The 27,787-nt window shown below is 37.8% G+C and overlaps 1 protein-coding gene across 2 annotated transcripts in view; it reads left to right on the forward strand.

Moving 5' to 3' along the window:
• Positions 1-3,822: 3,822 nt before the first annotated feature.
• MGAT4D (MGAT4 family member D) overlaps positions 3,823-27,787 on the forward strand; it is a 30,136-nt gene continuing 6,171 nt past the window's right edge. The window contains exons 1-9 of one of the 2 annotated variants that reach the window (XM_079306296.1): positions 3,823-4,007; positions 12,205-12,366; positions 14,350-14,478; positions 16,208-16,341; positions 18,326-18,372; positions 19,895-20,008; positions 21,264-21,339; positions 25,949-26,060; positions 26,604-26,734. In XM_079306296.1, coding sequence (XP_079162422.1) covers positions 12,219-12,366; positions 14,350-14,478; positions 16,208-16,341; positions 18,326-18,372; positions 19,895-20,008; positions 21,264-21,339; positions 25,949-26,060; positions 26,604-26,734 — 891 coding nt within the window. In that variant the 5' untranslated portion in view covers positions 3,823-4,007; positions 12,205-12,218. Of the gene's footprint in view, positions 4,008-4,660; positions 4,838-12,204; positions 12,367-14,349; positions 14,479-16,207; positions 16,342-18,325; positions 18,373-19,894; positions 20,009-21,263; positions 21,340-25,948; positions 26,061-26,603; positions 26,735-27,787 lie in introns of those variants that run through there. The other variant, XM_079306295.1, reaches the window with a different exon arrangement.

Here is a 27,787-nt window from a genome sequence, read left to right on the forward strand (position 1 = left end):
AACACCCGGAAATTTCTAGCTGATGAGACTTGTTGATTTTTTTAATACTGAAATTAAACCGTGCTGCTGCTTCAAAGGTTTCACTTCCCATGGTGTCTTTTAAGGGATTAAAAGATGGATATTTTTTCATTATGTTTATACTTAAACAGAAATTACATTTGGTGTGGAATGTTAAGAACCAAAGTAGCTTTTATTAAATGTTTTGGGATTTGTTCCTGTTGTGATTTACTGTAACAATGCATACAGTACAGGATTATTGTCTTCTCAGTTCTCTTTGCTTCCAGTGTCCTGGACTGATGTGTAAAGTATCTGGTGTTGACAGTACATTGCACAACACTTCTCTGTGGTATAATTAGATCTGTTGAGGTAAGCTTGACAGATTTTAAGGTCTTAGTTTAAATTAAGCACTTCTGAGTTTAAAAAATGCAAGTTTTAGTCTTACACTGAATTTTGTTTGTATGTTTTCTTCACTTTAAATCTGTATTTTAAAGTAAAATCTGTAACCAATTAATTACTATAAGATATTATAGCATTCTTTTTTTGACAGTTTTTCCCATAAATTTTTGTAAATTACAAACCAGCAAGGATATTTGATTTTGTACAAATGTTAGCACTTGAATTATGCAAGATGCTTCTGTATCATGTTCAGTCAATTAATGAATTATATTAAGACAGTCAAAAATACCATGCAGTAGCTTAAAAAAAATTCAACCTTCTCTTGTGTTCAGTAGTTGCCTCCAAGTCTTATCTACACAGAGACTTTAGTGGAAGTAAAGATTGTAACCTGTTGATGTTTTAAAATCCCATTTCTTGGGTGCCAGCAGGGCAAATAACCAGCAGTAGCACTTGGATCTGTCTCTAATCAGAAAACTTTCCATGGCAGCAACTATTACATATTATTATTAGGAGTTATTCTTTGTTCATGTACCTTTGCAGATGAAGGACATACAAAATAATCCACTGCTTGGCTCAGCCAGGAGCCTGTATTTTGTCAAATATTTATTTTAATGTTCCTTATCTCTACTCTTGCTTACACACAGATGTGTGAAAACTATACAATGTGGAGCAATCATCTGAGCTAGAGGAGATATAGTTACAAAGCACAAGGACAAGCCTAGGAGCTCTCTCTTGCAGGTAAGGAGAGCCAGTCCCCTGAATCAGTTTAGTGTTAAGTATCACAGGTTACTCAGCAAGGTGTCCTTCTACAGAGTCTTTTTAAAGATGATCCATTTGCCAAAAATGCAGATGGGAGGTAAAACTGCTCTAAAACAATTAACAGCCCCCAAAACCCCCAGCACAGCTTACTCCAGTTGTGCACAGTTCTTGAGCATGTGGAATAACATATGAAGAGAGCCCTGGGAGGGACATACTGTGAAAGCATGAAGCAGATAAGGGACCCTGATTGCAAGTAAGTCCAAAAGCTTATGGAAGTTTCAGTCATTAGATTTTTGATTTATTCTTTTTTTGAGGAACACTTAATGCACTACCTCACTGTAAGTTAATGAGCTAGTCTATGATGTGAGCATCAAGTAAATGGTCACCACAACTCAGCATGGCTAACTGTCTGCTGCTTTAATGAAAAACAACAAATACAGTCAATGGCAATCTCCACAGACCTTCCCTGCACACTGTGTCAGTTTGGTATTGGTTTCTGGAAATATGTGATAATCTTGTCTTTTTTTGGGGTTGGTTTTGTTTTTTCCTTAGTTGCTCTGAACATAAGCTAAAGTTAAACGTGTGCTAGATTTCTGTTAATCTTATCTTCAGCAACCCTCCGGCTTGACTGCATCATTTACATTTTTACTTTGGCTTTATTAAAGATAAACAACCAGTAAAGACATTTTATTCATTATTTGGAGCATACTTAATGCTCATTTGTTCCTCTTAGTTCTAAATCTCAAATTTACTGCAAATGTGCCAAAATCTACATTTACCCTTCAATTAAAATTACTGCCCTGAGCTTTTAGTTTATTAACTGGGAGAGGGAAATGGTGATGGGGGTCAGTAGAAGAAGAGGATTGTGTTGTGATTGCATTGCATCTTATTAGCCAATTATAAATGCATATCCAAAGTATAGTTTAAAGAAGATTTCTCAGTAAAAAAAAAAAATCAAAGGCACAGAAACAGAAGGTAGAAGGAAGTTTATAACAAATGAGTAGAGGACAGGAACTTAAGGCTTCATGGTAATTTATGGAGACACACTGAGATTTTTAGCTCATTTCTATACTGGCACAGGCTACTAGCAGTCTCCTGCATTTTTAATGGATAATAACATTTAATTTCAAAGTAATAGTAAACAGAGATGTAAACCCATCCATATCATAATTCAAACACAGGAGGGTGACACTAACCTTGCCAGAGCAGCAATGTACAATTTGTGAGGTCTAAAATTTTCAAAAAGGACATAGTTATACTGTTGTTAGTATAAAGAGTGGCCCACAAAGGCAGCATTGACATTGGGGCTCCAGAACACCTTTGTGTGGACACAACTGTTGTAGGATTTGGCATTGCTTTGCACCACACTCACAAATGATTTGGGGGTTTGGCACAAAATTAGATAAATTGTTACGTAAGCAAATAGAGAAAAGGAAGGAAGTGATACTGTATTAATAATGTAAGCATATTTTTAGAATACAAATTATCTAAAATACCACGTCCTCTGGATAAATAAGGTAATGAATTATATATGCTAATAATACATTAAGGAAGTAGATAACAAAAAGTTTACTGAAAGCTTTTGAGAGCTACCCAAGTCCAGTCAGATTTCTGAAATTGTCCCTTGCATGTTTGCAGCACAAAATGGGAAACCATACTTTATTTATCATAGGTGCAGAATGAAAGGTAGATTTGTGAGCAGGTAGATAGCATGCCAAAGCAAAAGCCACTAAATACCTGCTAATCAGAAGGAGGAACATTTTTTCTTACAAAACATAGGTGGTTGTATTAGAAGTCTGTTGCTCTAAGTGGTTCCAGGGACCTTGGTAAAAAAGGTATCCATTCCCTTTATAAACTATGTTGCAGAAGATGTATTCTAAACAGTGACAGCTTATTTGTTTTCTTAAGGATTGCTGAAGACACAGAAAGGCAAACAGGTGTGCATGCCTAAATGGAAAGGCACCTGTGTGAAGCAAGGTACAATGGCTGAAGTATAATACCTTTACCAGTGTAGAGGTACCAGTGTGCCATTAGACTTTCATCAGGTTAGATTTTGCAGCTGTTTGCCCTCCTTCCTCTTTAAAGGTGAGCTGAAAAGCTTGGCTTATTTATCTGATTCTGTGACTCTGCTAAATACATGTATTAATTGTACACACCTTGGTTTCTTGATACAATCTTATAAACAAAATGCAAACAAACGCCCCATTGGTTTTAAATGAGCAAAATAATGTTGACCATTACACTGTTGTGCAGAAAAAAATCACATCACAAGAGGTTTATTTCCAAAAAGGAGACGAAGGAGTCCTGTAACTTTATTTGTGAATAAATGGAGAAACCATGAGGCATTTCCTGTGAGGTCTGTCCAATTGTTGAGTACACAGCCCCTTTATTATCCTGATTTTCCAGCCACATCACCCTCTTTCTTTCCTCATTGGCTGAGGTACTTGGAAGGTACAAACTTCCCAATTCACCTAGTACATGTCCCCCTTAGTGTGGGAAGATGGTTTGTAGGGATAGTGCAGAAGGCAATTTTCCTCAATGAGTTACAGCTGGTCTGATTGCAGAGAGGTGGAGACAGCCTTGCCTGCCCAAGAGGATGAGGGTTATAATAGAATGGGTCAGCTAGCTGAGAGGGGTTTGAGATTCAGAGTCTGCTGCAGTTTGGGATGCTGGCTGTGCTGCGAGGAAGGGACATCGTGCAAGGGACAGGTAAGGTATGAAGATGATGTGTGAGGGACAGACAGAGTTAGTGGCTGGGTAAGGGACAGCTTGGGGTTAGCCTGTTTGTAGAGAAAACTTGCAGAGAGGAGAAAAGGAGTCAGTGCTGTGTGGAGCAGCTAATGAGGAAAAGAGTCAGAGTTGCCTGAGAGAAGGCATGAAAAGTTTTTAACAAAGGACTGATGATGGTGTCAGTCTAGTCTGTCTAATTACTACACCTTAGCATGCACAAAATCACACCCATGCTGCTCCGTGCATAAGATAGCTCTATCGAGTCTTTATTATTTTTCTCGAAGTCAGGAATTAAGCGTGACTGTGGCTAAGCAGCAGCCCGGGTCAATTAGTAACGTTTTGTGAAACTGGTAGTTTCTCCCGTTACTTCCTTATCTGCTAGTCTCTGGCCCTATCTACAAGCAGATTCACAGCACCTGTTTGTAAATACACGTTCATCTTCTTCCTTTCAGTGCTATGCCTTAGGCTAAACAGCACCTGCCGAAGTGCTGGCTTTTGTCGTGAAAACAGTCTATGCTTGCCGCAGTCAAGAGGTGTGGGTCCGAGCATGGGGCGGCTGTGCCAGGGGTTTTACAGCGGGAATTGGCGTGGGCGCTCGTGTCTGCCGGGGGAAAGGCGGGCGGCGGGAGCAGCGGGTGCCCGTCGGGCGGGACGCGCAAATCGCAGCGGGGACCGCCGGTGCGCGGCGGAGAGCCGGGCGGCTCCGCCCGGGAGCAGCGAGGCAGGCGGGCCGTGCCCCGGCCCTGGCGCAGGGGGCGGGCAGGGCAGAGCAAGGCAGAGCAGCGCGAACACGCCCGGCCCGCGGTGCCCGGGCGGAGGCGGCGGCGGCGCGGGGTTCGGTGCGGGCAGCGCCCGCGGGAGATGCGGCTGCGGCTCGGGCAGGTGCTGCCGGCGCTGTGCCTCGGCGCCGCCTTCCCCCTGCTGTGGTACGCGGTGTGGCGGGGGAGCCGAGGTGAGAGCGGGCGGCCGGTCCCGGTGCGGCACCGGGGGCACTGGGGCTGCCCCGGCCGTCAGTGCGGCTCCGTCCCGCAGGGCACGGCCGGGGTTTGTGGCGGGTCCCCCTGCCCTCCCGGAGCTCCGCAGCCGCTGGGCTCTCCGGGTGTGTTGGGCGAAAGAGGGACCCATGTGGGACCCTCGAGGCTTGGCCGCGTGTAAGGCTGAGCGTGCGGGTCTCGCCTGTTCTTCCCTCGGGGTCGTGGATTAACTGCATCACCTTGCGAAACAGCTGGCAGGATTGGATCCTTGAGACATACTTATCCTATTAAAAATTCCCTCCTAAATTTAAGAAACAATGCAAGTTTCTTTTTAATTTTTTTTACCCCTCTTTTCTCTATTTTCCCACTGGTTTTTTTTTCTAACAAGTATATTGCATTAAGATGGAAAGAAAAATCTAAATGTGATTGCTGTGACTGTCATTTTTAAAGTGGTTTTGATTTTATTGTCGGTGAGGATAAAGTAGCATTATCCATCCTGCAATTGTATTTGTGTCTCGCGTACAGTCACTTTTTCTTGTGCATATTTCGAGGACCAGAATGAAGAGAAAAAACCCTGAAATTTCATGTTTTACTTCTAAACTTTAAAATGATACACTGTCTTTTTAGTATGTTCTGTAGGTGGCATGTGCCAGATAGACGTATCTTTATGTAGCTCTAAGATTCTCTGAACTGATACAGGAAAGATGATGGTATTTTCCAAAAGGAAATGAGAAGGTCTTTCCAAATAGTATCTCTGAGACCTGCAGACATGGCTTTTTATGGGTAAGGGAAAGAGAGTCGATCTTTGACTGCTGCCTACACTCTCCTTTATAATAGGGTTTGGTTTTATAGGTGCAGAAGAATTAGAACATACCAATTAGTAATTTCTGGGATGAGCACAATTTCAGCTAGCAGATCATTTGTTTATATTAATTATTTCTGCAACAGATAAAAGTGGTGGTAGAGATCTTGGCCCCACAATGGTGTATTGAATAGAGTCAAGGCACTGCTGATCCTCCTGCCTTTAAGTCAACTGTGTGGTTGTTTACCTTACAACATTCTGTTTTCTTCAGTGGCACTCCTGCTAGGAGTGGGGAAGGAAAAATAAAGGGTGTGTCAGGAGACTAAGATCCAAGAGATGTCAGAATGAAAATGTTTGTCCAATCTGCAAGTTACCATTGTGTTGTCTTGTAGCTCATGTTTTGGGACTCCTCATTACTGACATTACATTTTCATTTAACTTTTTTTTTTTTTTTTTTTTTAACATTTCTCTGACTTTCCATGCTGGGATGTTATGCTTTGGGATTTTATTTGTTTGTGTTTTGTTTGTTTTGGGCAAGGGAGATATACACCACAACATACATGATGTGTTGTCTTCTCTTTCCACAGTTGGCTCCTCCTCCACAGTAAAATGAGTAACTAATTCCTCTCAGATGGTATAATTTTCCTAATTACTATTATTATTAGATCCTGTTTTTAGCAAACTGTTGACCATTGCATATGTGAATGTAGTCTTTAGACTCTCTTAAGGTTGGTAAATCTCACAAATATGCAAATAAAATAGCTAATATTATAAACTAAAGGGGAGAGAAGCAGTATGTGGTGAATGACTTCGTATTATGTTTATTTTACTGAAAATACAATCTTTGCACTCAACGGGTGTTAGAAGCCAAGCCTTCTACCCTTCCAGGAAACAGCCAGCCACAGGTAACAACAAAAAAGGTTGTTACCTCTTCTACAGAGGAGAGAAGCATTGGAAGCAAACCCACTCTGTTGTTGCCACAGGGTATTTGTTTAAGAAAGTGGTTTGAAATTAATTTTTGCTCCAAAAATGGGCCGATATAACTACTTAGACATAATGCTTAAACCTCTGTTTTTTTCCTTCTGCTCTGCTGAATTTGTTCTCCATTGTCATGCTTAGACCACTACAGGAATTTCCACTTTTGATGCATCTCAAACTATGATGTGTGTTTTCTTTTCTAATGCCCTTTTTACTTGGCTCACCAGTTACTGTCAGTACTGTTGCAGTTTCTCAGCACCCATCTCTTTCCCCTCATTTGTCAAATGTTTTCTGGCTCATTTTCTTTCATGCATTTGTTAAATCTCCCCTAACATTTTTTTAACTTCTCTTTTCTGCCCATTGAAATGTTTAGGCTGCTCTTGATTTTTGACTGAAATCTATTACACTAAGGAGCAGTAGTCTGTGATATTCCTTCAGGTTTCTGTCTAGTAAATTGTTTCTTGGATAGCAGTGGTTTTTGGATAGTGAATAAGCTTTGTAAAACTAGGACAGGGCACCCAAGCTCAAGACTAGTGGTCTTAAGTACTTCTTATAGGTAGGAATATATATCTTTTAATCTATAAGAAGTATATTCTTCCTATATATACTTATATATTTCTGTAATATGAAAATACATAATAGTCCTGTAAAATGTTGTCACATTTGTCTGCAGTCTCAGAGCCTTTCACCCCTTGAATATTAGAAGTTTAAATCAGATATTGGCTCTGTCCCAATTTCTGTGCAAATAAAAACCAGTAGCTTAAGTCAGTGACCTTTAATTGCCTTACAATAAAGGTAGCTTGGGAGATTTGAGTTGAAATATATTTGCTGTCAATGACAACAGCAAATAATTGGCTCTTTGGTGCCGCTTTTGATTATTATTATGTACAGCCAGAGTATTGACTTGGAGTTGAGACTAAAATCAAGTGCACATAACTCAAACTGGCATAGCAGGGAAGATGCTACTTGCTCATTCACTTAAAAATAAAATATCAGAATCTACCACAGTGACTAGATTTCAGTTATTGCGGACAATGCTGTGTATATTTGAGCTATGGTTAGGAAGATGTTTTATAGTCACTTTTCCCATTGCTTTATAAATATAAGTAGAGGTTTCATGCTAAATGTACTAATATTTTTATAGCCAGGGGAAGAGAAAAGAGATAAAAGTAATTGTGGAGACATCTGATAATGATCAGAACTTCAGCAAAAGCTGTGTCTGAAGTTGTGAACTTACTCAAGTTTTGGTATGAACTTCAAGTTTCTTCAGAAGAAACAGTATTCCTGGTACAAAGGCATTTTGGTGCCTTTGCTGAATACCAGTGTAGTTTTTGTAAGTCACAGCAACAAGATAAATCAGATCCTTTTTTTGGGCAGTGCTTCTTCAGGTTGCTCTCAAGGGTTACAAGATTAAATCTCTTTGAATTGATTTGTAATGTATTGCTGCCCTCTTCACCTAAATTTGTGGAATACTTTGTCCAAGTAGATTAAAAGTAAGCTTTGCCTGGAAGGTAGGAGAAATTGATGTTGAAATATGATGTCACAAGGATCTAGGCATGTCAACACATATGTTGAGTCAAACATTGTGGAACTTGAATTTCTTTAGTTATCCCTTTGAGATGGGTTCAACAAGAGAGAAACTGCTCATACAATTACATTCACAGAAGTAAATGCAAGGACCATCAAATTTTAACATCTACATTTTGAATTTTTTCTTCAAGGTGGGGTAAGGAGGGAGGGAGTTCCATCATTTGTACAGGGTTAAAGAGATTTCAGATGCAAGTATTTTTTCCCAGTTGAAATACAGTAATTTACATGCTAGACAGCATGATTGCACATTTCTTGTATTTCCAGTCACCTTCTGCCTATGGTGTTATGCTTTGTTTGAGCTGTGCAGCCAAGTGCAGGTCCCCAGGAGATTCTGTCATTTGTGATGGAGTTCTTTGCAGGTTTCCTGTCCAGTCACAACTGGCATACTCTGGTTCAAAGCTTCAATTAAATAGTGGCAAATTGACAGACTTGATAAGGAAATCTTGGCTTACACTGCTCTCGCTTCAGCCAATACAGCTTATCCAGATTTCTGAATGTACAGAAGCCAATCTTCCTGTCTTCTCTGGAACTGCTAGGCTGGGCTTAACCACCACTTTTCCCAGCTATCTGGTAGGCTACATCTTCCCTCCATGTGTACATTTCCTTCCAGTGACACTGAGGGCAAACAGAGGTTATTGCACATTCAGGTTTTGCCTCAACATGCAGTTGGGTTGTGGCTGAAATGCACAGGGTGATAAGGAAGGAGTTTTTCAGTCCATCAATTGCTTACTCAGTTTCTTTGTGTAGGTCTGCATTTTGGCATTAAAGAAACCCTTCAATACACAACAGCTTCAAATGGTCCACTTAAAACGTAGTATTTACTGGTCCAAAATTAGTATTATTAGTATTTATATTATATTATTTGTATTAGTATTTACTGGTATCAAAATTCATGTCCAAGACTTGGAAAAGCAGTTTACTTTTACTGGCTTCAAAGTCTATGAACACCATGCAATATCCATTCAATTTCTATATTTTTTTACTTATTTTAATAATATTGCATTCCTATATGATGTTCTGACTGAATATTTTAAGATCACTCTCTGCTGTATTCTAATATAAGAAAAGACTTGGGTCTAAAAGGAGGATTGTTTGCCAGCATTTAAGAAAATGTTATTAGAGCCTAAGTTGTTTTCATTGAAGCAAGTTTGCTTATCTATTTTCAGTTATAGTACGTCAATTGTTCAGAAAAAATTGTCTGTGCCAAACTTGAGTCAATGTTCATTTTTCAGCATTAAAATCCAGTTATTAACTTTGATCTGCCTTTAACTCTCTAAGGTGTGTGCTTGGCTTAACCCTGAAAGTATTCTGATTCTCTTCCCAGTATGCCCTGTATGGGAATAGAGGACCTCTGTCTCCTCTGCCCCAAATTTCTGGCACAGTGCTTTCCTTTGATGTCCCTGGGTTCATGCAAAGTGTGCCTTCTAGCTCCTGATGGGGATGCTGTCAAAGGAGAGTAGATGTCTCTAACATTTTGGAAGACACAAATAATCCTGTGCTCTAAGACCCTAAACAAAGTAGTTAAAGGTAATGCACGTTGTTGAATTTAAATGTTTGCCTGAGAACTTGCTGTTCTGACCTGAGACAGAGGCATTGTTTGGGGATTTTTTTTTTTTTTTTCCTTCCTTACTCAGAGAGCATAAAACCTGAGTGTGCAAAGCATGTAACAAGGTTCAGAAAGGTATTTCATATTAGATCAGTTATGGAGAGATAATAAACTGCCAGTTATTAGTGCAGTGCATGCCTCAGTGGTTTAATATACCCCATTAACCTCAACAGTGGTTCCAAGCACAGAGTATGACAACATCTTTTGCAGTTAGTGTGCTTGTATAGTTTTCTTTTAAGGTGGCCATTAACCAAATTTCAGTTTATAAAGGAAATAGTCTTTAGGTATGATAAGCAGTGTAGCTTGTAATCAAGAAATAAGAACATGATTCACTGCTAGACTTTGGAGTGTTCTCTTCCCTCCTTTCTGCCACTCCAAATTCTCCTTTTCTTTTCTGTTTGAGTGCTGGGAGGAGATAGTGATGAATTGTTCCACAGCTCTTAGATATTGCCAGAAATCATTACAGACTAGAAGCATTTATGATCATACAGGAAGTGTATATGTGTGGAGCTAAGAGAAATAATCAGTTGGCTTTGAGAACGAGTGTTTGCTTTTGCAACTGGTATTGTTTCTAAACAGTTTCAATTTTCAGTGCAGGAAGTTTTATATTTATAAAGTGTATCTATTAGGAGATAACACAAGAGCACATTTAAAACCGTTTTAGATGTTGCTGTCTTAGAATTACAGTATCAATAGGTCTATATGCCAAAGTGCAGTTAACAGTCAAAGGAAAGCTACAGCAGAGCTGCAAATTCACCGTGAAAGCTTTTGAGTGCTGTCACTGTGTCCAGGAAGGGGATGGGTCTGCTTTTGCTCCCATGGCTTGTAGCTGGTGTAGTCCCATTGAGTTTTCCTAGAAAGCAAATTCAGTGAAGCACACTCAGCCCATCAGAGTGGTTCATAGAATCCCAGAATATGCTTAGATGGAAGGGACTCACGTGGATAATTGAATCCAACTCCTGGCCCTGCACAGTCACACCCTGTGCCTGGGAGTGTTGTTCAAATGCTTCTTGAACTCTCTCTGACTTGGTGCTGTGACCACTTCTGTAGGTATGCCAAAAAATTTAGCTTTTTTGGGTTCTAGCTCTGTAGCCTGATGCCTTGTGACAGGTTTTCAAATTTGAAATCTATTTCAATCTATTTTTTTTTGTATTTTATATTTTTTAAAGATAGTCTTTATCTCTTTTGACCTTCCATTTGTTTTTTGATTTTTTTTTATTATTTATTCTCCAATTTTCTTATTGAAGATTATTTTAATCAAGTGTAAGTGTCTTGTTGCATGAAGCTGAAATAAGTCAGGTTTCCCTTCAGCAAAGTCAAATTTATGTTCATAGATCCATAGTATAACATACTCATAGATATGAATGCCTTTCTTGCAATTCAAAACATTGAGTGTCAAATTTTAGTAAGCATTAATTTCATAGGATTTTATTAAACATCCTTTAAAATGTTAATGAGGTAAATGATAACACACATCAAGTGTTTTTTTTTTTTTCTATCCACTTTTTTCCTAAGTGTTTTAAACTTCAGTCTTTATTTATTGATTAAATTAAGGACTTGTGTTTAATGCAAATAACTCCCCTGTTTATCCAAAATGCAAATTAATTCCAGTTGAAACACTTCTGCAAATCCTCACAAATTTGCATTACCTCTCCATTTTGCTCATAGTGTCTTTTATCCCTGGGAATTCACTTTTCCACAGTGACAATGGTGAGTCCTAGAAAACAAGAGCTGCCCCAGATAAAACTTAGCACAGCCCACATATAGAATGGGAGAAGTCTCTAAATAACAGCATTTAACTAGGAAAATAAACAAACCCAACCAACTAAACCACAAGACCAATAAAAAAGCAGAATTTTAAAGCATCTTAAAATGAGGCAGAAGTCCCCTTCTGCTTTCTTTACTCTCTGTTGCAAAGGGCTGATGTTATTGAAGTATTGCTTTATATTAACCACATTTAGTAATAGTTCTTAAAATACTCCAGACACCTTGTAACTCATATATGAAGAGTGAATGCTTTTAATATCTGTTTTATTCTTAGCAGTGTTTGATACACAAGACAAGCTATAATATAATTTTATTTTTCTGTGTGAAAAAGGTCATCATGATTTGTTATTTGGTGAAAAACATAACATCTTCCCCTGAAATTCAGTCTTTCACTTTTTCCTTATTATGGATTTAGTATTCTTGGTTTTGTCTTTAGTTTGCCCAGATGTGCTGCCTAAACTCTACCTTCTAAATATTCTTCCAAACTACTTCTCATGAATGGACCTCATTATTGTTTATGCACTTCTGGACCACCTTCTATTCTTTAATTCATTCTATCATATCAAACACCTCTTAGAAAATAAATTATGTTCTTATTGCAGAAAATGACTTAAATATGAACCAAGACCAGTTGCTGGAGCTTCAGCAAAGACTATTGAATGCTGAAAAGGAAAATAAAAAAAGATCACAAGAACTGAGCAGTGCCCTAGATGAATTTAAACTTCTAGTTGCAAGAAGAATGAACATGACAAAAAATGACACAGGTTTGTAGGGTTTTTTTCTGTTTTGTTTTTTTTGGGTTTGTTTTGTTTTGTTTTTTAGGACACCAACATGGAAAGTTTAGTAATCTGGATTCTTCTCACTGTTTAATTGAACCTTTTAGTTACCTTGCCTTGCTGACTTTTGTGCATCTCTCTCTATCTGCACACTGTAGTTATATTCAATAGATTGACAGTTTGATTTTGGTCACCAAAATAAATTATGTAGTTGTGCAGGATCTGTCTTCCTCCCTGTTGGGACTGGCAGAGCCTCTTCCCTGAGGAGAGAAGCTAAACTACAAGAGGCATCTCTGTGCTGGAAGCATTTCACAGTGTACCCCAACTTCAGCAAGAGCCTGGGTGTGACTGAAAGTGTCATTGAACAATCCTTATTTTCATTCAGTACAGCAGGCTGATAATCAGACTAGAATAGAAAGTTAACCAGGACTGTTACAGGGGAAGAAAGAACAAGGTCCATTTCTTCTTTGTACAGTCAGAGTTGTTTCTTCTTCTGTTGTCACCCTGCCGGGTTTTGTCTGTTTATCCCATGTTAATTCATGGGGACTGTTCAGACATGCATAAACAAAGGGCTGAGCATTGCCAGGGTGGTGGCCTTAGTCATGTTGTCAATCCCCAGTAACCCCACATACTGTGGGCAGAGTTACTGCCTAATGCACAAAACAGCAGAAAAGGGAGAGAGCAAGTTCCCCCTCCCCCTGCTTTTGAGTTTTACTGGAGCCAGCTAAATTTCACAAAGTATTAAATCTCTCAGTTCATAGGATTTAAGGTAGAAATGTCTCAAAATCACTGAATAATTTGTTTTTACTTCTACTTACCCTTCTGCTTCCCATTCCAGCTCTGTTTTATTATACAACCAAAACTGAAAGTTTTATTGTAGTCAATGGAACTAAATTCCTTGTCCAATACTTGATAGGTACTGCTTCCAAACAATGAAGGAAAGTCTTGAGCTTGTGAAAGTGGTTTCTATGCAGCAAAATTTCAGTATATTTACTGGCTTAACAGTGTGGCAGGACTTTCTCACACACCAATGTTTGGGCAGATATATATAATTGTTTGGAGGTTATTTAAACTATTTTCTGTGAGGTAGGAAATACCTTTTAGTGATTTAATTTTAAGCGAGTATCTTCTGGAAGCTGAAGAACTTAAAATATTGTCCACTCAGTAAGCCTCTTCATTTCTTAATCTAAGGTGAGTGAATAAAGCTGATAATGGTTTTTGTGATACTTGTATGTAACTTTGAAGGGTGTTATGTTTCGGGAGTTATCTTAAGTACATTTCTTGGAAAAAGTAACTTTCCTTCCCAGTGAATAAATGTTCTGTTGCTTTCATCAATATTTTAAAGTAGCAAAGAGAAATAAAATTTCCTATTTTCCCTCAACTGTTACAGCCTTTTTTTTTCTTGAATAGCTTTTAAATGTAGGTCTGTATGTGGTTATTCTTTTTACCATAGGATGTTATAAACTGAACTTTGCTTGAGCTGTGAAAACCACCATGTGTTACTCTTTGGGGAAAGCATTTGTTTGAGTAGTTAAGGTTATTAATCAGAATATGTTTCAGATTTTCATTTAAAAACTATATGCCAATTGTTTTCCAACCACGTAAAAAAAAACAAAACAAAAAAAAAAAACCCAAGTTTTTTTACTGCTGCCTTTAAAATAACTACTGTGTTTGAAGAGGACTCAATCCTGAAAGTGTGCAGACACAGGGAAATATGGATGGTATTCCCAGGATGTTCAAGGTTGAAGCTCTGCACCACCACCTGAGTGGGAAGGAGTTGTACTGGGAAATTCTCAATTTAATATAATGTAACGTATATGACACATAATCACTCCTGAGGAATAGTTCTGATTGAATAACCTTGTGTGTGGTAATCTGCCAGTGTTCAGTTCAGCAAAGCAGGTGAAGGAATAGGCTTCTCTGCTCACTTTTTTATTTTATGTGTATTTCTGTGCTTGTTGTGTCTTTAAGGTGATATGAAGTGGAAAGACTTGAAACTCCCTGTGCACCTTACAAATTTGTACTACTATCTCCCTCACCTTCAAGAATATGAAGATGCAATTTCCCCAAATGTTATTTTTGGGCAACAGAGAACTGGAGGTAAGAAATAAAGTTTCGCTTCTGTTTTCTATATGTTTGATTTTTTTTTTTTTAAAGTTAATTTCTAGCAATGAAGAATATTCAAAAGTTTGGAAAGAATTTTCTCCCTTAACTTTCTTTTGTTGCCAATCTGAATGAATTGTAATGCCAATACCAAAAGTACTTTAAAAATGCCCATCCCTATTTCAAGTCTTTATCTCAAAGTATTCTGAAAACCTTTTTAAATATCAGTAACAATCTTAATTGAAAAACAAGATTATTTTGTTTTAATCATATTTTCATATGACTAAGATGCAGTAGCTGACAATTTTTTCCCCACAAAAATGATATGGGTGAGGAAGCCAAGATGAATTTACAGTGCATTCAGTTTGCCAGTGTGAGGAGCAAAGGGAGAGGTAATGTGATCATTTAAAGGATATTAATATATATTCAATGTAGCTTTTTCATCCACATGAGAAATCAGCTGGCACTTATGGAAATCATAATGAATTCCAATGAACTATAATACAAATTTGAAAAGCTTTATCCTAACTGCCATGTGCCAGGTAAAAGGAACATCCAAAAGTAGTAAGCAAAGAAGAGACTAGTCGACCATTTTGCTGAAGTTTGTATTTTATGGAAACTTTTACTTTTCTCTGGGGTGATTTTATAAGAAGAAACATTGGCAGTGTTTTTGATTTGGAAAAAAAAAAAAAACAACCCAAAACCTCATGCTGATGACAATAGATAACTTTCTACAGCCTGCCTATTAGTAGGTGAAATTGTAGCAATGTGATTTAGTGTTGTAGTTCTCACTGGAGTGCTTGTAGATCAGTGTCACTAATAAAATAGTACTCTGTTTAATCTTCTTTTATTTGTACAGGAAAATCACAATAGCAAGGCTGCAGTTTAGTAAGCACAGGTTGACCTTCAGTGTATAAAATGAAACAAACTCCAGTGGTTTAGCAGGATAGGTGCTGGGAAGGAACTTTGGCACTTTGGTGTTTTTGAGCTGACAAAATGTTTTATTTCAAACCATTGCTTCCTCACCAACCTTCTGAGATTTCTGGTGAATAGAAATCATCTGCAAAGACTAAGATTCCACAGGTTTATTGATCTATGTTTGGCTGCTAATTTAAGTAATACCCATACTAATGAAGAAAAGAGAGATCCTGCTTATGCTCTAATGATGTAATACAGCAGAGGTTTGATACTAGTGAAGTCTTTTGCTAGGGACAATTTCAGTTCCTTTATTTTTAATAACAGTAGCATCTTGGTTCTTTTATTCTTATTCATGTGTATCAATGCATATTGGAAACCAATGCTGCATATCAATTAAACTACTCTGATTTTTTTGAATTGGATTCCTTTCTGAAATGCACAGCATTCACTTCCTATGAGAACCTGCTCACCAGAGCAGTGTTGATTTAACCCTTCCTACTTAGATCTCCAAAACAAGAGCAAACACTTATTTTGCAATACTCACTTTTGAATCTCAGTAGCAAACACCTATGTGTCTGCCAGAGATAGAGCTGTCTCCAAGTTCTCAAGTGTAGACCTGGTGTTTATAACACAGCCACAGATGTCTCTAAACTAAACAAGTGGAGATCTCTCCAGATAGTAGAGCAAATGCTGTCTCAGTACTAAGGAAATAACTGTCACCAAGTTTCATGGTCACATCAAATCAAAGTTAAAATGTGATTTCAGTTTCCCTTAAAATTGCATGGCTTGAGGCATTCTCTCTTTGCAGTTTCCCTGGTGATAGGCATTCCTACAGTGAAAAGGGAAAAACAAAATTACCTGATTGATACATTGCATTCCCTACTATACCAACTATCTGAAGAGCAAAAGAAGGACTGTATAATAATCATCTTTATAGCAGAGGTAAGTTTGCATGGAAAGGTGCAGAATGCTGATAGAAAATATGGGGATTTATGTCTAAATGTAATGGTGCAAAATACTGTTAGCTTGGCCTTTGGTATTACATTTACCAACACAATTGTTGGATCAGATTTTCCAACAAATCCATGTGAACACTATTTATGTCTGAAAGTAAGGTTTTCTGCTTCCAGGATAAAATGTAAGTACTCTACAGAAAAGTGCTGCAGAACCTGAAGAAAGTAAGCTTAACCTAACAGATGTTCAAATTATTTATCAGCTGGTTTGATAACCTATATCTTGCAAAGCTTGGAGCCTTCTGCATGTGTTTTGGCATTTCCCATGCAAAAGAAAACTGTTAAGAGCCTTGAACATGTTTGGGAATGCAAACACTGCTCAAGGTGGACAAATGCTCTTTTTTTTTCCCCCTCCCCCTCAAAAATACCTTGATTACATCAGAAACAAAAAGCTGCAGAAGGGAATTAGCTAATAGTAGTTTCTAGCAGGCAAAATGACTGTGCAATTATTCATAATTCGTATTTATTCTTCATATCTCTTTGTCCTTCCATAGACAGCATTAAGTTAATACATGTATTAATAGTTACAGTTTGCTATTTTTTGTTTAGTCACCACTTTTGCAGGTGTAAAGGTGTCAGAGCATAGTTCAGTTTAGTAAGTTTGGCTATGACTTCCACTTTTCTGTTTGGATCATAATGAATACAGAGGAACAGTTTTATTGGCTGTAGTTCCTCTTGGCATAGTTTTTAGGAGCTGAGTTTTGCAGCTGGTATTTCCCAATGAAGAGCCCTGGCAGTGATGAGCTTTGCCTGGCTGCTATTCAGGTAAACTTATTACAGGGCTTCAGAGGATTCTGTGAGTTTTTAAGGGTCAACTTTTAAATAGTTTCCCACTGTGGAGAGTCCTAATGTGACACTTTGAACAAACAGGAGCTGTGGTTGTACTAATAGTCTATATCAGCCAATTTAGGATTAAACTGCCATTGTAAGAATTACTCTCCCTTTTCTCCCAACTCAAAACTCATGTTCTCACAGCTTCCATTTTTTCAGACATGCAGTAAATTGGAGCAGATAGCCATGCTGATCTGAGAGGTGATAAGAACATTTTATTGTGAGACATGGGCAGGTGTGTTCACTGGTCATGATTCCACACCTTCCTTTTTCCCACAAAGTTTTGAAAGATCAAGGTAAATGTTTACATCCTGGCTTAAGCTTGAGTAACTTATTGACTGAGAGTGAGTTTTAAGTTCTGGGTATTTTTATCTTATCACAGTTCTTTACTTCACTTATTTTTTACTTGCTACATATTGAATGTATAATTGGTAACAATTATATATTAAACAATTTCTTTATTTAATGAAAAAGTCTGATCTCCTAAGACAGTTATTGTGCTGCTTTAGAAATTACATTTGTAAAACTTTGCACTCTTAATGTAGTTAACAGATATGTTTGGTGCACTAAAACTGTTACTTTTATGAAACAGCAATAATGAATGTCCTCAAAATTTCCAAAGAGCTGCAAGTTTGTTATATTAGGAGGAAACCAAATAAAAATTTTAGGCATTGCTGACTTTAGAATATTTTGCTTAGGTGATTTTTCTCATCAGCCTTAGGCCTCTTTTTGTGACTTTTGGATGATTAACCCAAACCAGCTCCTTTTACTAATAGTTATGTGGCTGTGCTTTACTGACATAGCTAAATAGAATTTTAGCCAGAAAATAGCCTGGCTTTCTGCAAAAGCACTGAAAAACCAAGTGTAGAAATGGCAGCTGGAGAGAGTTGGAAGCCAAGTGAACTACATTGAAAGTTTGTTTGGTTTGAAAAGCCTATGTTGTTCCTTAGTAGAAATGCTGCTGTAACATACTACATTTGTTTGGATGGAAAAAAATTATATGTTTGCATGTACATATTCCATACAAAGTGTTGTTTAATACAAAAATGGGTGATTTTTAATGAAACCCTCCTTTTCTTTAGGTGGATGCAGAGTATGTTAAGAGTGTTGCAGAAAGTGTTAAAACCAGGTAAGTCCTACAGTCTAACACTCAACCACCAGTGTGAACATATTTGGAGCTTTTATGGGAAGAATTAGAACATTTCAACAGTGAAATGGAACTGAAGCAAAGGTGCACTCAGTATGTGTGCCATAACACACTGAAATTGAGACCAGAAGTATGTGTATCAATTTGTTTTTCTTTTCTTATTTGATAAATATGGTTTAACCAGTCAAGGTCTCAGCTTAAATCTCTGATAAATATTTACTTGAGCCTAAGTCTATTCCCCACAAAATTAATGATGCAGTGAGGGTACAGGTATGAGGTCCCCACTGACTATACAACCCTGCTGTGAGATCTGGCATCTGCCATAGAATCATAGAGTTCCTTAGGTTGGAACACACCTGTAAGATCCATAAAATTCAACCATTAGCCCAGCAGTGCCACCACTGTATCCCCGAGTGCCATGACACATCCATGTTTTCCCATGTGTCTTTGCTTCCTTCTTTTAACTAGTTTTCAAAGAGGCAATTGACTTGGGACAGAATGAGATTACATTTATAATCCTAAATGCTACTACATGATGGGCAAAATAAGATGGGTCATCTTTTCCCTGCCAAATGAACCTTTGAGATATCAAATGGAAGCCTGATTCCCACAGCAGTTCTGCTTGCTCTTATCTTTCTTGAGCAAGATCCCTGGAGGAGTTGACCCTTGCCCCCTCATTTGAGGGTTTCTGCACATTGTCCTTCACTCAAATGTTTCCCAGACTGTTTTGTGTGTGGGTTTCCCTCAGAAGACGTAGCATACTGAGGCTGTTATCTAAGTAATATTCATTATCTCCTCCCTTCAGAGGGTTTAGCTCATCTGGGAGTACAAGGGGACAAGGACAAGAGGAACTCCTCCTTGGCACTGCCAAGGTACAATCCCTTAGCAATTTAAACACTCAGATAATTTTAATTACTGCTTTATGGCTTTTGAAAAAAAATAATTGCAGAGGATTTGCTTTGTTTGGGTTACACAGTGAGATTGATGTTTTTTTTTCCCATAATGTGTGAACTGTGTTAAATTTTTAGTGTTATCTTTTGTTTATTAATCATAGGAAAGGTGAAACTCAGTTTTGAGACTTCAACCTGTTTTGTGTTGGGTGTTTTTGTTGGGGTTTTTGTTTGGATTTTTTGGGGGTTTTTTGGAGGTAGGGAGATATTTGACGTGCAGGTTTGGCTCCCAAAGTAGGTTAGGCATTTTTTAAAATATCTCTTTAAATGAAAAATTTAATTATTGGAGCAGAGTAGACCCAGACTGCCCATTTTAAACCCCTGCTCTGGGACAGTATAATTTTGCTTAGAAAGTAGAATTAGATTTGGAGCAAGGGTAAGGAAACAGCTGTGTGTTTTTCTAGATTTTTTTTTCAAATTTGCAGTTGGTTTCTTTGCTAGAGTTGTGAATTCCACTTCTGGAGGAGCAGACCTAACTTTGGGGAGCTGCTGTCTGTGGTTTGCCTTCAAAAGGCTTTTTGAGGAATGGGGTCTCACTAAGATTCTCTTCCCAGCTTCCCCAGAGAAGTCCAGTCTGGAGTCCTAGAGGTTATTTCTCCTCCTGCTTCTTATTACCCAGATCTTTCCAACCTGAAGAAAACATTTGGAGATTCTGAGGACCGAGTAAGGTAAGATTACTATATAAAACCTAAGAACTTTTGCTAAGAGTGTAAAATGGAAAATTCAGAAAGCATCAGCATTGTTTGAGCTGATAATCTTTGTGTGTTTCAGAGCTGAAGAGCCTCATTTGTACTTGTAAAAAAATTTACAAGGGGATCTTGAGAAAAGCTGTGCTGCCTGTCAGCTTCAAGGTGAGAGCCAAGGTGTCTCCTTTGGGCCTTGGCTCTAGGCATCCAACAGGTTTTAAACCAAATGGATAATGCCAACAAGCAATAGGCTATATGATCTGGTCATTGAGGAAATAAAAGAAAAATCTCTGTAATATGAGGGAGAGTCTCTGTGAACACACAGAAGAAACCCATGTGGCCCTCTAACAACTGACAACTACTGTGGGTTTAATTAGTGACCCAACTTTTGGTGATCATTGAGTACTGTTAATACATCCTTAATGGTGATTTCATTCATTCACATGCCCCAAATTCAGTAAGACAGACGTTATAAAAATGGTATTTATTGGAGGAAAATAATTTTTTTCCAATCAACAATTACTAGTTTATCAGAAGTCACTGCAACAATGCAACAAGGGAATTGAAGTGCTGAGAGTGTAGGCTGGAGGAAATCAGCTAGTATATTTTATGTGTCTGTATGTATATTGGCTTTGTAGATAAACCTTGTGTTCATACCATAGACCATTAGCAAGTTTACATACCTATAATTTAGTTTTAGATATTATTAGACTTGAGCCAGTTATACTTTTATGTTAATTAAATACTGATAAATTACTCAGTAGTCTTTCAGTCTTGATTATCAAACATCAATGCTATTCTCTGGTAAAGTGAGAGACACTACAAAATGTATTTATATTTCAACCTGAAAATTAAGGTTATCAGTCTGCTCTTGTGCTGTTCCTATGTAAAACCACTTACTTTTTCATCTTTAAATAATCCATGTGTGTTTATTACTCTTCATAAAATGAGTAGAATCTTCTAAGTCATTTGACATAACTTGTTAGACATTTTGTTTCCAGCACTATTGACAAAGATCAATTTTTTTTTAATGTTAACTGCTATAGGCCAGTAAAATTATTTACAGGTGTTTACACTGATTGTAGAGAAATGCCTTTGCACTTAACAGTGGGATAGAATACTCAACCTTACAACTTTATTGTAGAAAAAAATGCAGATCATTAGAAGTTCTCTTATTGTAGAAATAACTCTTACAACCCTCTCAAAAAGCTTATTGGAATTTGCTGCTTATGTTTAGGTGGAGAACAAAACAGAATTTGGATTATAGCTTTTTAATGCTATATGCTCAGCCTAAGGGAACATTTTATTTACAGGTATGTCCATATTATCATTAAGTAGCAGCAATACCTCTGTACTTTAGTAGCTTTATTATTAGCTTTGGCAATTTTATTTGCTTCAAAGGCCTCAATAAAACCAGCAGTCTATTGTAATTTTCTTTCTGTTTTGCCTGTTCTCTTTACAAGCATCCACCATTTCTGTATTTTTATGCATCTTGCAGCCAGGTGCTATTTGATTAAAGCCATCTCTACCTTCCTGTCATTTGTGAGGATGAAGAGCAAAGTATCTGAAGTACGAATAACCCTTATTTGGTTAGGCTAAGAAAGTCAGGGTTTAATATCCTTTTACTTACTGCAGCCAGAAAAAATAGTGATGATAAGTCCAGGTTATAGCCCAGATGACAATGAAGTGAAATATCTCAGGCAGGGAAACACCAGTAGAGTGATAATGGAGATAATGTCAGCTACAAGTTGGCACAGATCCTTAATTCTCCAGAAGATTTTGTGTTAGCTTTAAGATGATCCTCATGCATTTAAGTTTAGCTTTAATCATCATTCTAGATTTGTGCTGATTTGCACTCCATAAAAATCTTATTCGCCACCAGGGATTCCAAAATTTAAATGAGCAGTTCAATCATGGAACAGTCTGTAAAATTTCATGTGGCTCAATAATGTCAACAGTTCTTAAAAAGCTCAGAAAAGCATTTTGCCTCAGAGTCTGTATTCCATAAGGAATTCCATCACAGGATTCCTAGAATCAGAAGACTGCAGGACCTGGCATCTCCTACAGTTTCTCAGGATTCAAAAAACCACATTTGAGCTGGGGTACTTAATACACTTTTCTCAAATGTGGCAGGATTCTGGTGGACAAACAAAAATGCTATATTTTGAACAATTGTGGTTGCATGGAAAATCAAGTATTTTCCTGAGGATTTTGCATTTTTTAAAGTTTATAAGTGCACTAGAGCATCAAGGTGTAGGAAACCCAGTGAAGTGTTAGGGTGCTGCCAGACACTTCATGTCCCTTCCTGTTACCAAGTTCAACAAGCATTCATATTTGAATGAACCACAATGATTTATATATTTATTTTTATATTTGTATTTCTAAAGGAATTTGAGAACATGTTTTCTTATCTGAGACCTTATAAAATGGCTGAACTGTGTTAAGAACAAAGCCTGGATGGTGGTGATCTGGTGGGAGTTATGCTTTTGGAATTTTCTCAAAAATACTGTTTTCCTCATACAATTCTTCATACTGTTCCTACTATATCCTGTTCTTCTGTTTGTAAGTCCAGCCTGCAGCTATTCCTCTAGCACAGATGCTGGTCTGCCCAAAAACTGCTCTGTAGAGTGCAGGTGAAAAGAATGAACACTTGCTGCCATAAACTTAGTTATGTCCTCCCTCTATTTAGAAGCCTTGCATTAAAGGAAAGCAAACAACTTAAAACTACTTTTCCTTAGCCTGGTACGAGATTTACTTCTGTCATCTTAAACAAAACTTGAGCTAGGTTAGGTTTTTATTGAGTTTAGTGAGGGATAGTATTGATTGAGTGGCTGATGCTAACTCCCAAACCTTGGAAGAAAATAAGCACACATAATTAGTCCTGACATCTGCAGAACAGTTGATGTCACAAGCCAGACAAGATCTTTGCTGAATAAACACCTGTTCTAGGATACAGGATTTAAGTAAGTGGTTTTATGAAGTCCATTGAAGTTAACAGGCTTACACTGGGGATGAACATTGCCCACTGATCAACTTTGCTACTTGAAGTACAAACTTTTACTTAGCTGCGTCCTTTTTTTCCCCCTGAGAGAACTTTGAGGTCCTTGTTTCCACTTTCACTAAACCTCCCAAGACCCTTGAACACTTAAAATAATGGGATCATAACATAGCCATTAAAGCAGATAATCCAATCCCAGCCTAATAGTGAGGACATGCATTTGTTCTGTTCATGTAGACTTAGTTTGCTGAAGGAATCAAACGTTTCAAATCTGAAAGAAATGTAGATACAGCACTTTTTAAATGTTTTCTATTAGCACTGAGCTGAAGCAAAAATAATCCATTAAGTAAATCTTAGTTTCTTCAGTTAAAATCTATTATCAAGTTCTAATTTAACTTGTAGTAGCTAACTACTGCTATGATTTTATCACCTCTTATAGAGGCTGGGAGTGGTTTGTGTATTTATATTACATATATATATATATACACAAGTAATATGTATTGCTAACAATACTTCTCTAATGGATTTAAAGCCTGAGCAATAGCTCAGTGAGTTCACTAGGATTTTCTATATGTATTTTTTCTTCCCCTCACTAGACTCTAGGTTAGGCCTGCTATTTGTAAGATCCGGTTTCCACATATTGTCAGTGAGACAAAAATACTTCAATGAAATTCATAAAGAAAGAACCTTCCAGTCTGATGCCTAAACTTTCATAGTATTATTCTATTTTTTGTTACTGCTTCATTTTTACTTCTCTTAGACAACCTGCATAAGAAAAATGAAAACCTATTTGTTACTTACCTGTAGGAGATTTTCATAGTCTTGCTATAGTGGATTTATATTTTTTTCATTTAAAAGCACTGATGAGTAAAGTTAGCTGTGATTCTGTGTTTTTCTGGCAATTGGGCCAGTGGACTAGGCAGTTCATATCTTAAACTTCCTGACCCAGCTGTGTGCAGCTGCACAATTTCCTTTGGTAGATAAGAGCATATGAGAAAACAGGTGGCTGTAAGCTGAAGGCAGAAAAAAACCCCTCAAATTAGAATTAGGGTGTTAAGTATTAAACACTCAGGGTAATAAAATGGTGTATAACATACTGAAATAGCTCATACTAAGCAATGGGACATCTTCTCCAAAAGGATGTGCTTTAGTTGAACACAAATTACAGGGCTAAATAAATAATGGCTTGTGCTACATGGGATATCAAACTCTAATAATTACTGTTAGCTTCAGGAAAGACCATCTCAGACTTCAAAATTACTTGCTGTTCTTAACTACATTCAATCACTTTGCATCACAGCCTCTCTGCTTTTAATCTTCACTGGTTTTGCATATTTTTTCCACACTGTTTCTTGCTATGGTGGCCTCCCTAGGTTTTTGAGATATTCCATTCTGCTTTTCATCCTTTTTTTGGTGCCTCTCAATTTCTCTTTAAGGATTCTCTACAACCTTCTTTGATTCTTTGCTGTTCTCCCTTTACATTTTGCTCCTGGCTAATCCTCTAAGATCATTTAATTTTATGCCAGATTTCTTCTAAATTGATTGGGGGTTTTTTGTTGGTTTTTTTTTTTTTCTCTTCTGCATAACTGTCAACTTAATCCCCAGACCTCAGAATCTGTTAAGAAGCATTCATTTTTATCAGTTTGTCTCTATCTATTTTTTATCTTATCAGCAAAAGCTGTCAGGGTCAAAACAGCTCTCTTAATTTCATCTTTCTAACTTTATTCTACTTACTCCTGGGTTCACTGTTGCCAACACATTTCTTCTCATCCAGCCCTACACTTGTAGTGATGCCCAAATTCAGCTAAAATCTGTGGGCCTGCTCTCTCAAGCTCTTTATGATGACTCTGCTGTGTCAGTTGAAAACACAAAACCAGCAGGAAATCATGGTTTGTTTGTTTGTTTTCCCCTCCAAGGATTAATTTTCTAGCTATTTAGCTTTCTGAAGCTGGTTACAGCACAACCAGACATCCAGCAGGGCCAGTGAAGTACAGTGGTTAGCATAAATTACTGTATGATTACATTACACCCCAGAAATATTTTCCTGAAATCTTAGCCTCCTCTTCCTGTGTTTTCACACTTCTACTGAATTCAAACCATGAATTACCTGCTCCTTAATTATTTCTGGAACACATTTATTTCCTTTGTGTCATTGCCTCCAACTTCCTCCTGGATTCATAATCCTCAGTTTTAGTAGCAGGAACAGCTTTTGGCTTTTCAGATGCTCAGTTTTTGTCTGAAAGCCAGGCAAAAATGAAGCCAATGCCTTTCCCATTTTTTTGATGGATGTTAGTCTCCTGTTCCAAATACCCTTTAGCTGGCTCTGCTGCTGCACTCTGTGCTGGCCTTTACAACATCTTAAACTCTTATGTATTCCTGTCTTTCAGTGTCATTCACAGAGCACAGTCCTTCATTAGAAGTATTCCCTGGGACAACTTGCTTTCTGCTGGCATCTCAGTCATCATCCAGAGTCCTTTTCAGTCACCTTGTATAAATGACAAAGTCTGCCCAGGCTGCCAGAACCTTTCTTTTCAGACAGTTTCCTCCTGTTGCTTATCAATGCTTATGCAACCGAAGAACGAAATGTTTATTGCTGTCTTCCTTAATCTCTTGCCTTTTTGCTTAATGTTCTTTTCTAAGAGAGATCTCTTTAAGGCAGGGAGTCTGCCTTCATCAAAACAGAGAGAAGCACCCATGGTGTTATGGTGACTCCTGTAGATAATTACTTAATGAATGATACTAAACCAAAGATCTATGCAGAAGCTGGACAGCAATCCACTGTAGTTTGGCACAGCTTCAGTACATGCAGTACAGCAGTTAAACACAACAGTTTTCATTTGCATGTGGCAATGTCACCACCCCTTCTGCAAGCAATAAAGTCACTGCTTGCCTTCTCTTTTTATGTTGTGTTTTTTCCCCTCCAGCTGGAAGATGATATTATAGCCAAACCTGATTTTATTGAGAGTATAAAAAGCTTTGCTGCTCAACAGTCCCAAGATTGGATGGTTCTTGAGTTCTCACAACTTGGATTTATTGGTAAGTACTAAGACCTCAGCAGGATCAACTGGATTTGGAGCTGTAGATCAAAAAGGTTTCATTCAGAATTACACCTCAGAGCATGGAAGGACTTGCATATGACAACTTCCTCAGTTCTTATGGACACATCCCACTGAAAGTAGTTTACTTTTTGTTCTCTTTAATACTGTCTTTTTAATACAGAGTCTCTTCAGTATAGTATCTATAATTGAGTGCCCCTAAGAAGGAAATTGTTCTGCCTCAGAACTATGTGCCCCTGCAATGTGTAGTTTTTTCAAGAATAGAATTTGAACAATCTGTAAAAAATACCAAAACTTCCTTGTTTTTGTAGGGGATAATATGCATCCCATATCATAGGGCTGGATGATCAGCAACTCTTCAAAGCCAGATTCTATGTGAAGTTTTTCATTAAATATCATAATTGCATTCACATGTACAAGGCTGGTGTGATACTTAGACATTTATTTAAATAAATTACATTTAAGCATAAAGCTGGTGATTCTTGCATAGCAATAAAAATATAACTTCTTGTCTTGCTTTCAGGAAAAATGTTTAAATCAGAAGACTTGCCATTCATAGTGGAATTTTTCCTCATGTTCTATAAGGATAAGCCCATAGACTGGCTTATAGACCACCTGCTCTGGGTTAAAGTCTGCAATCCAGAAAAGGATGCAGTAAGTATAACTGAGTCTATTTATGAACACAAATAACATTCAAACACTCTGTGACAAAATTTATTTTCAAAAAGTGGAATATAAGTCTTTTAAACTGGACTTACTTTGGACTGACCAGGGTTTCTGCTCCTTCTTGGATTTTAGGGTTCAGGAGTTTTTAGGATTCAGGAGCCAGTTCCTGCTTCAGGATTTGCACGTTACTTCTGTGTTGATAAAGGAGCAAGAAGAAACAGACAGGGGTTGTGCAGAGCAGGACAAAAAAAAGCTTGAACCTGTTAGAGCAAGAGGAGAAATGGTCACAGAAATGGTCAGAGAGCTGGAGACAGGCTGAAAGAGTCAGAGTGAAAAAAAGGCTTCAGGGGAGACCATACAGCACCTAAAGGGAGCTTGTAAGAAAGAGGGGGAAAGTCTTTTTATGTGTTGTGACAAGGGGCAACAGTCCTAAACTGAAAGAGGCTATGTTTAGACTGGATATAAGGAAAACATTTTTTATGGTTAGGGTGGTGTGAGTCACTGGCACACGTTGCCCAGTAAAGGTGTAAATGACACATTCAGTGTTTCTGACCAGGCTGGATGGGGCTCTGAGCAGCCTGGCTTAGTGGGAGCCTGTCCATGGCAGAGGAGTCAGAACAAGATGATTTTTACAGGTCACTTTGAACCCAACCATTCTGTGTCTATCGGGGCAGTGGGAACTACAGGCTGCCGACTCAACAAGCAGCTTTATCTCAGCTTCTGCAGAAATGACTACACCAGCCTCATGCCACTGATTATTCTCAGCTACTGCCAGATGCAGCTCTTTGGGGAGTGCTGCCATAGCATAAAAAAAGACATTCTAGAGCCTGCATTATTGGAGGGGATGAATTGCAAACCCTGTCAGTCAATAGATCACAAATTTATTTACTTAAAATCTTTTATTCTTTACTGAAATATAGTGTGCCTTTCAGAGAAAAAGCTGCCAGTAAATCAATTTGTACACAATGTTTTGTGGTTTTACATTGTTTTGCTGAACATCTGCTGTGGACAAAGAATAAAAATACTTAGTTTCTTTAATAG

This window comes from Erithacus rubecula (assembly GCF_903797595.1).
Source record: "Erithacus rubecula genome assembly, chromosome: 5".
Lineage (NCBI taxonomy): Eukaryota > Metazoa > Chordata > Aves > Passeriformes > Muscicapidae > Erithacus > Erithacus rubecula.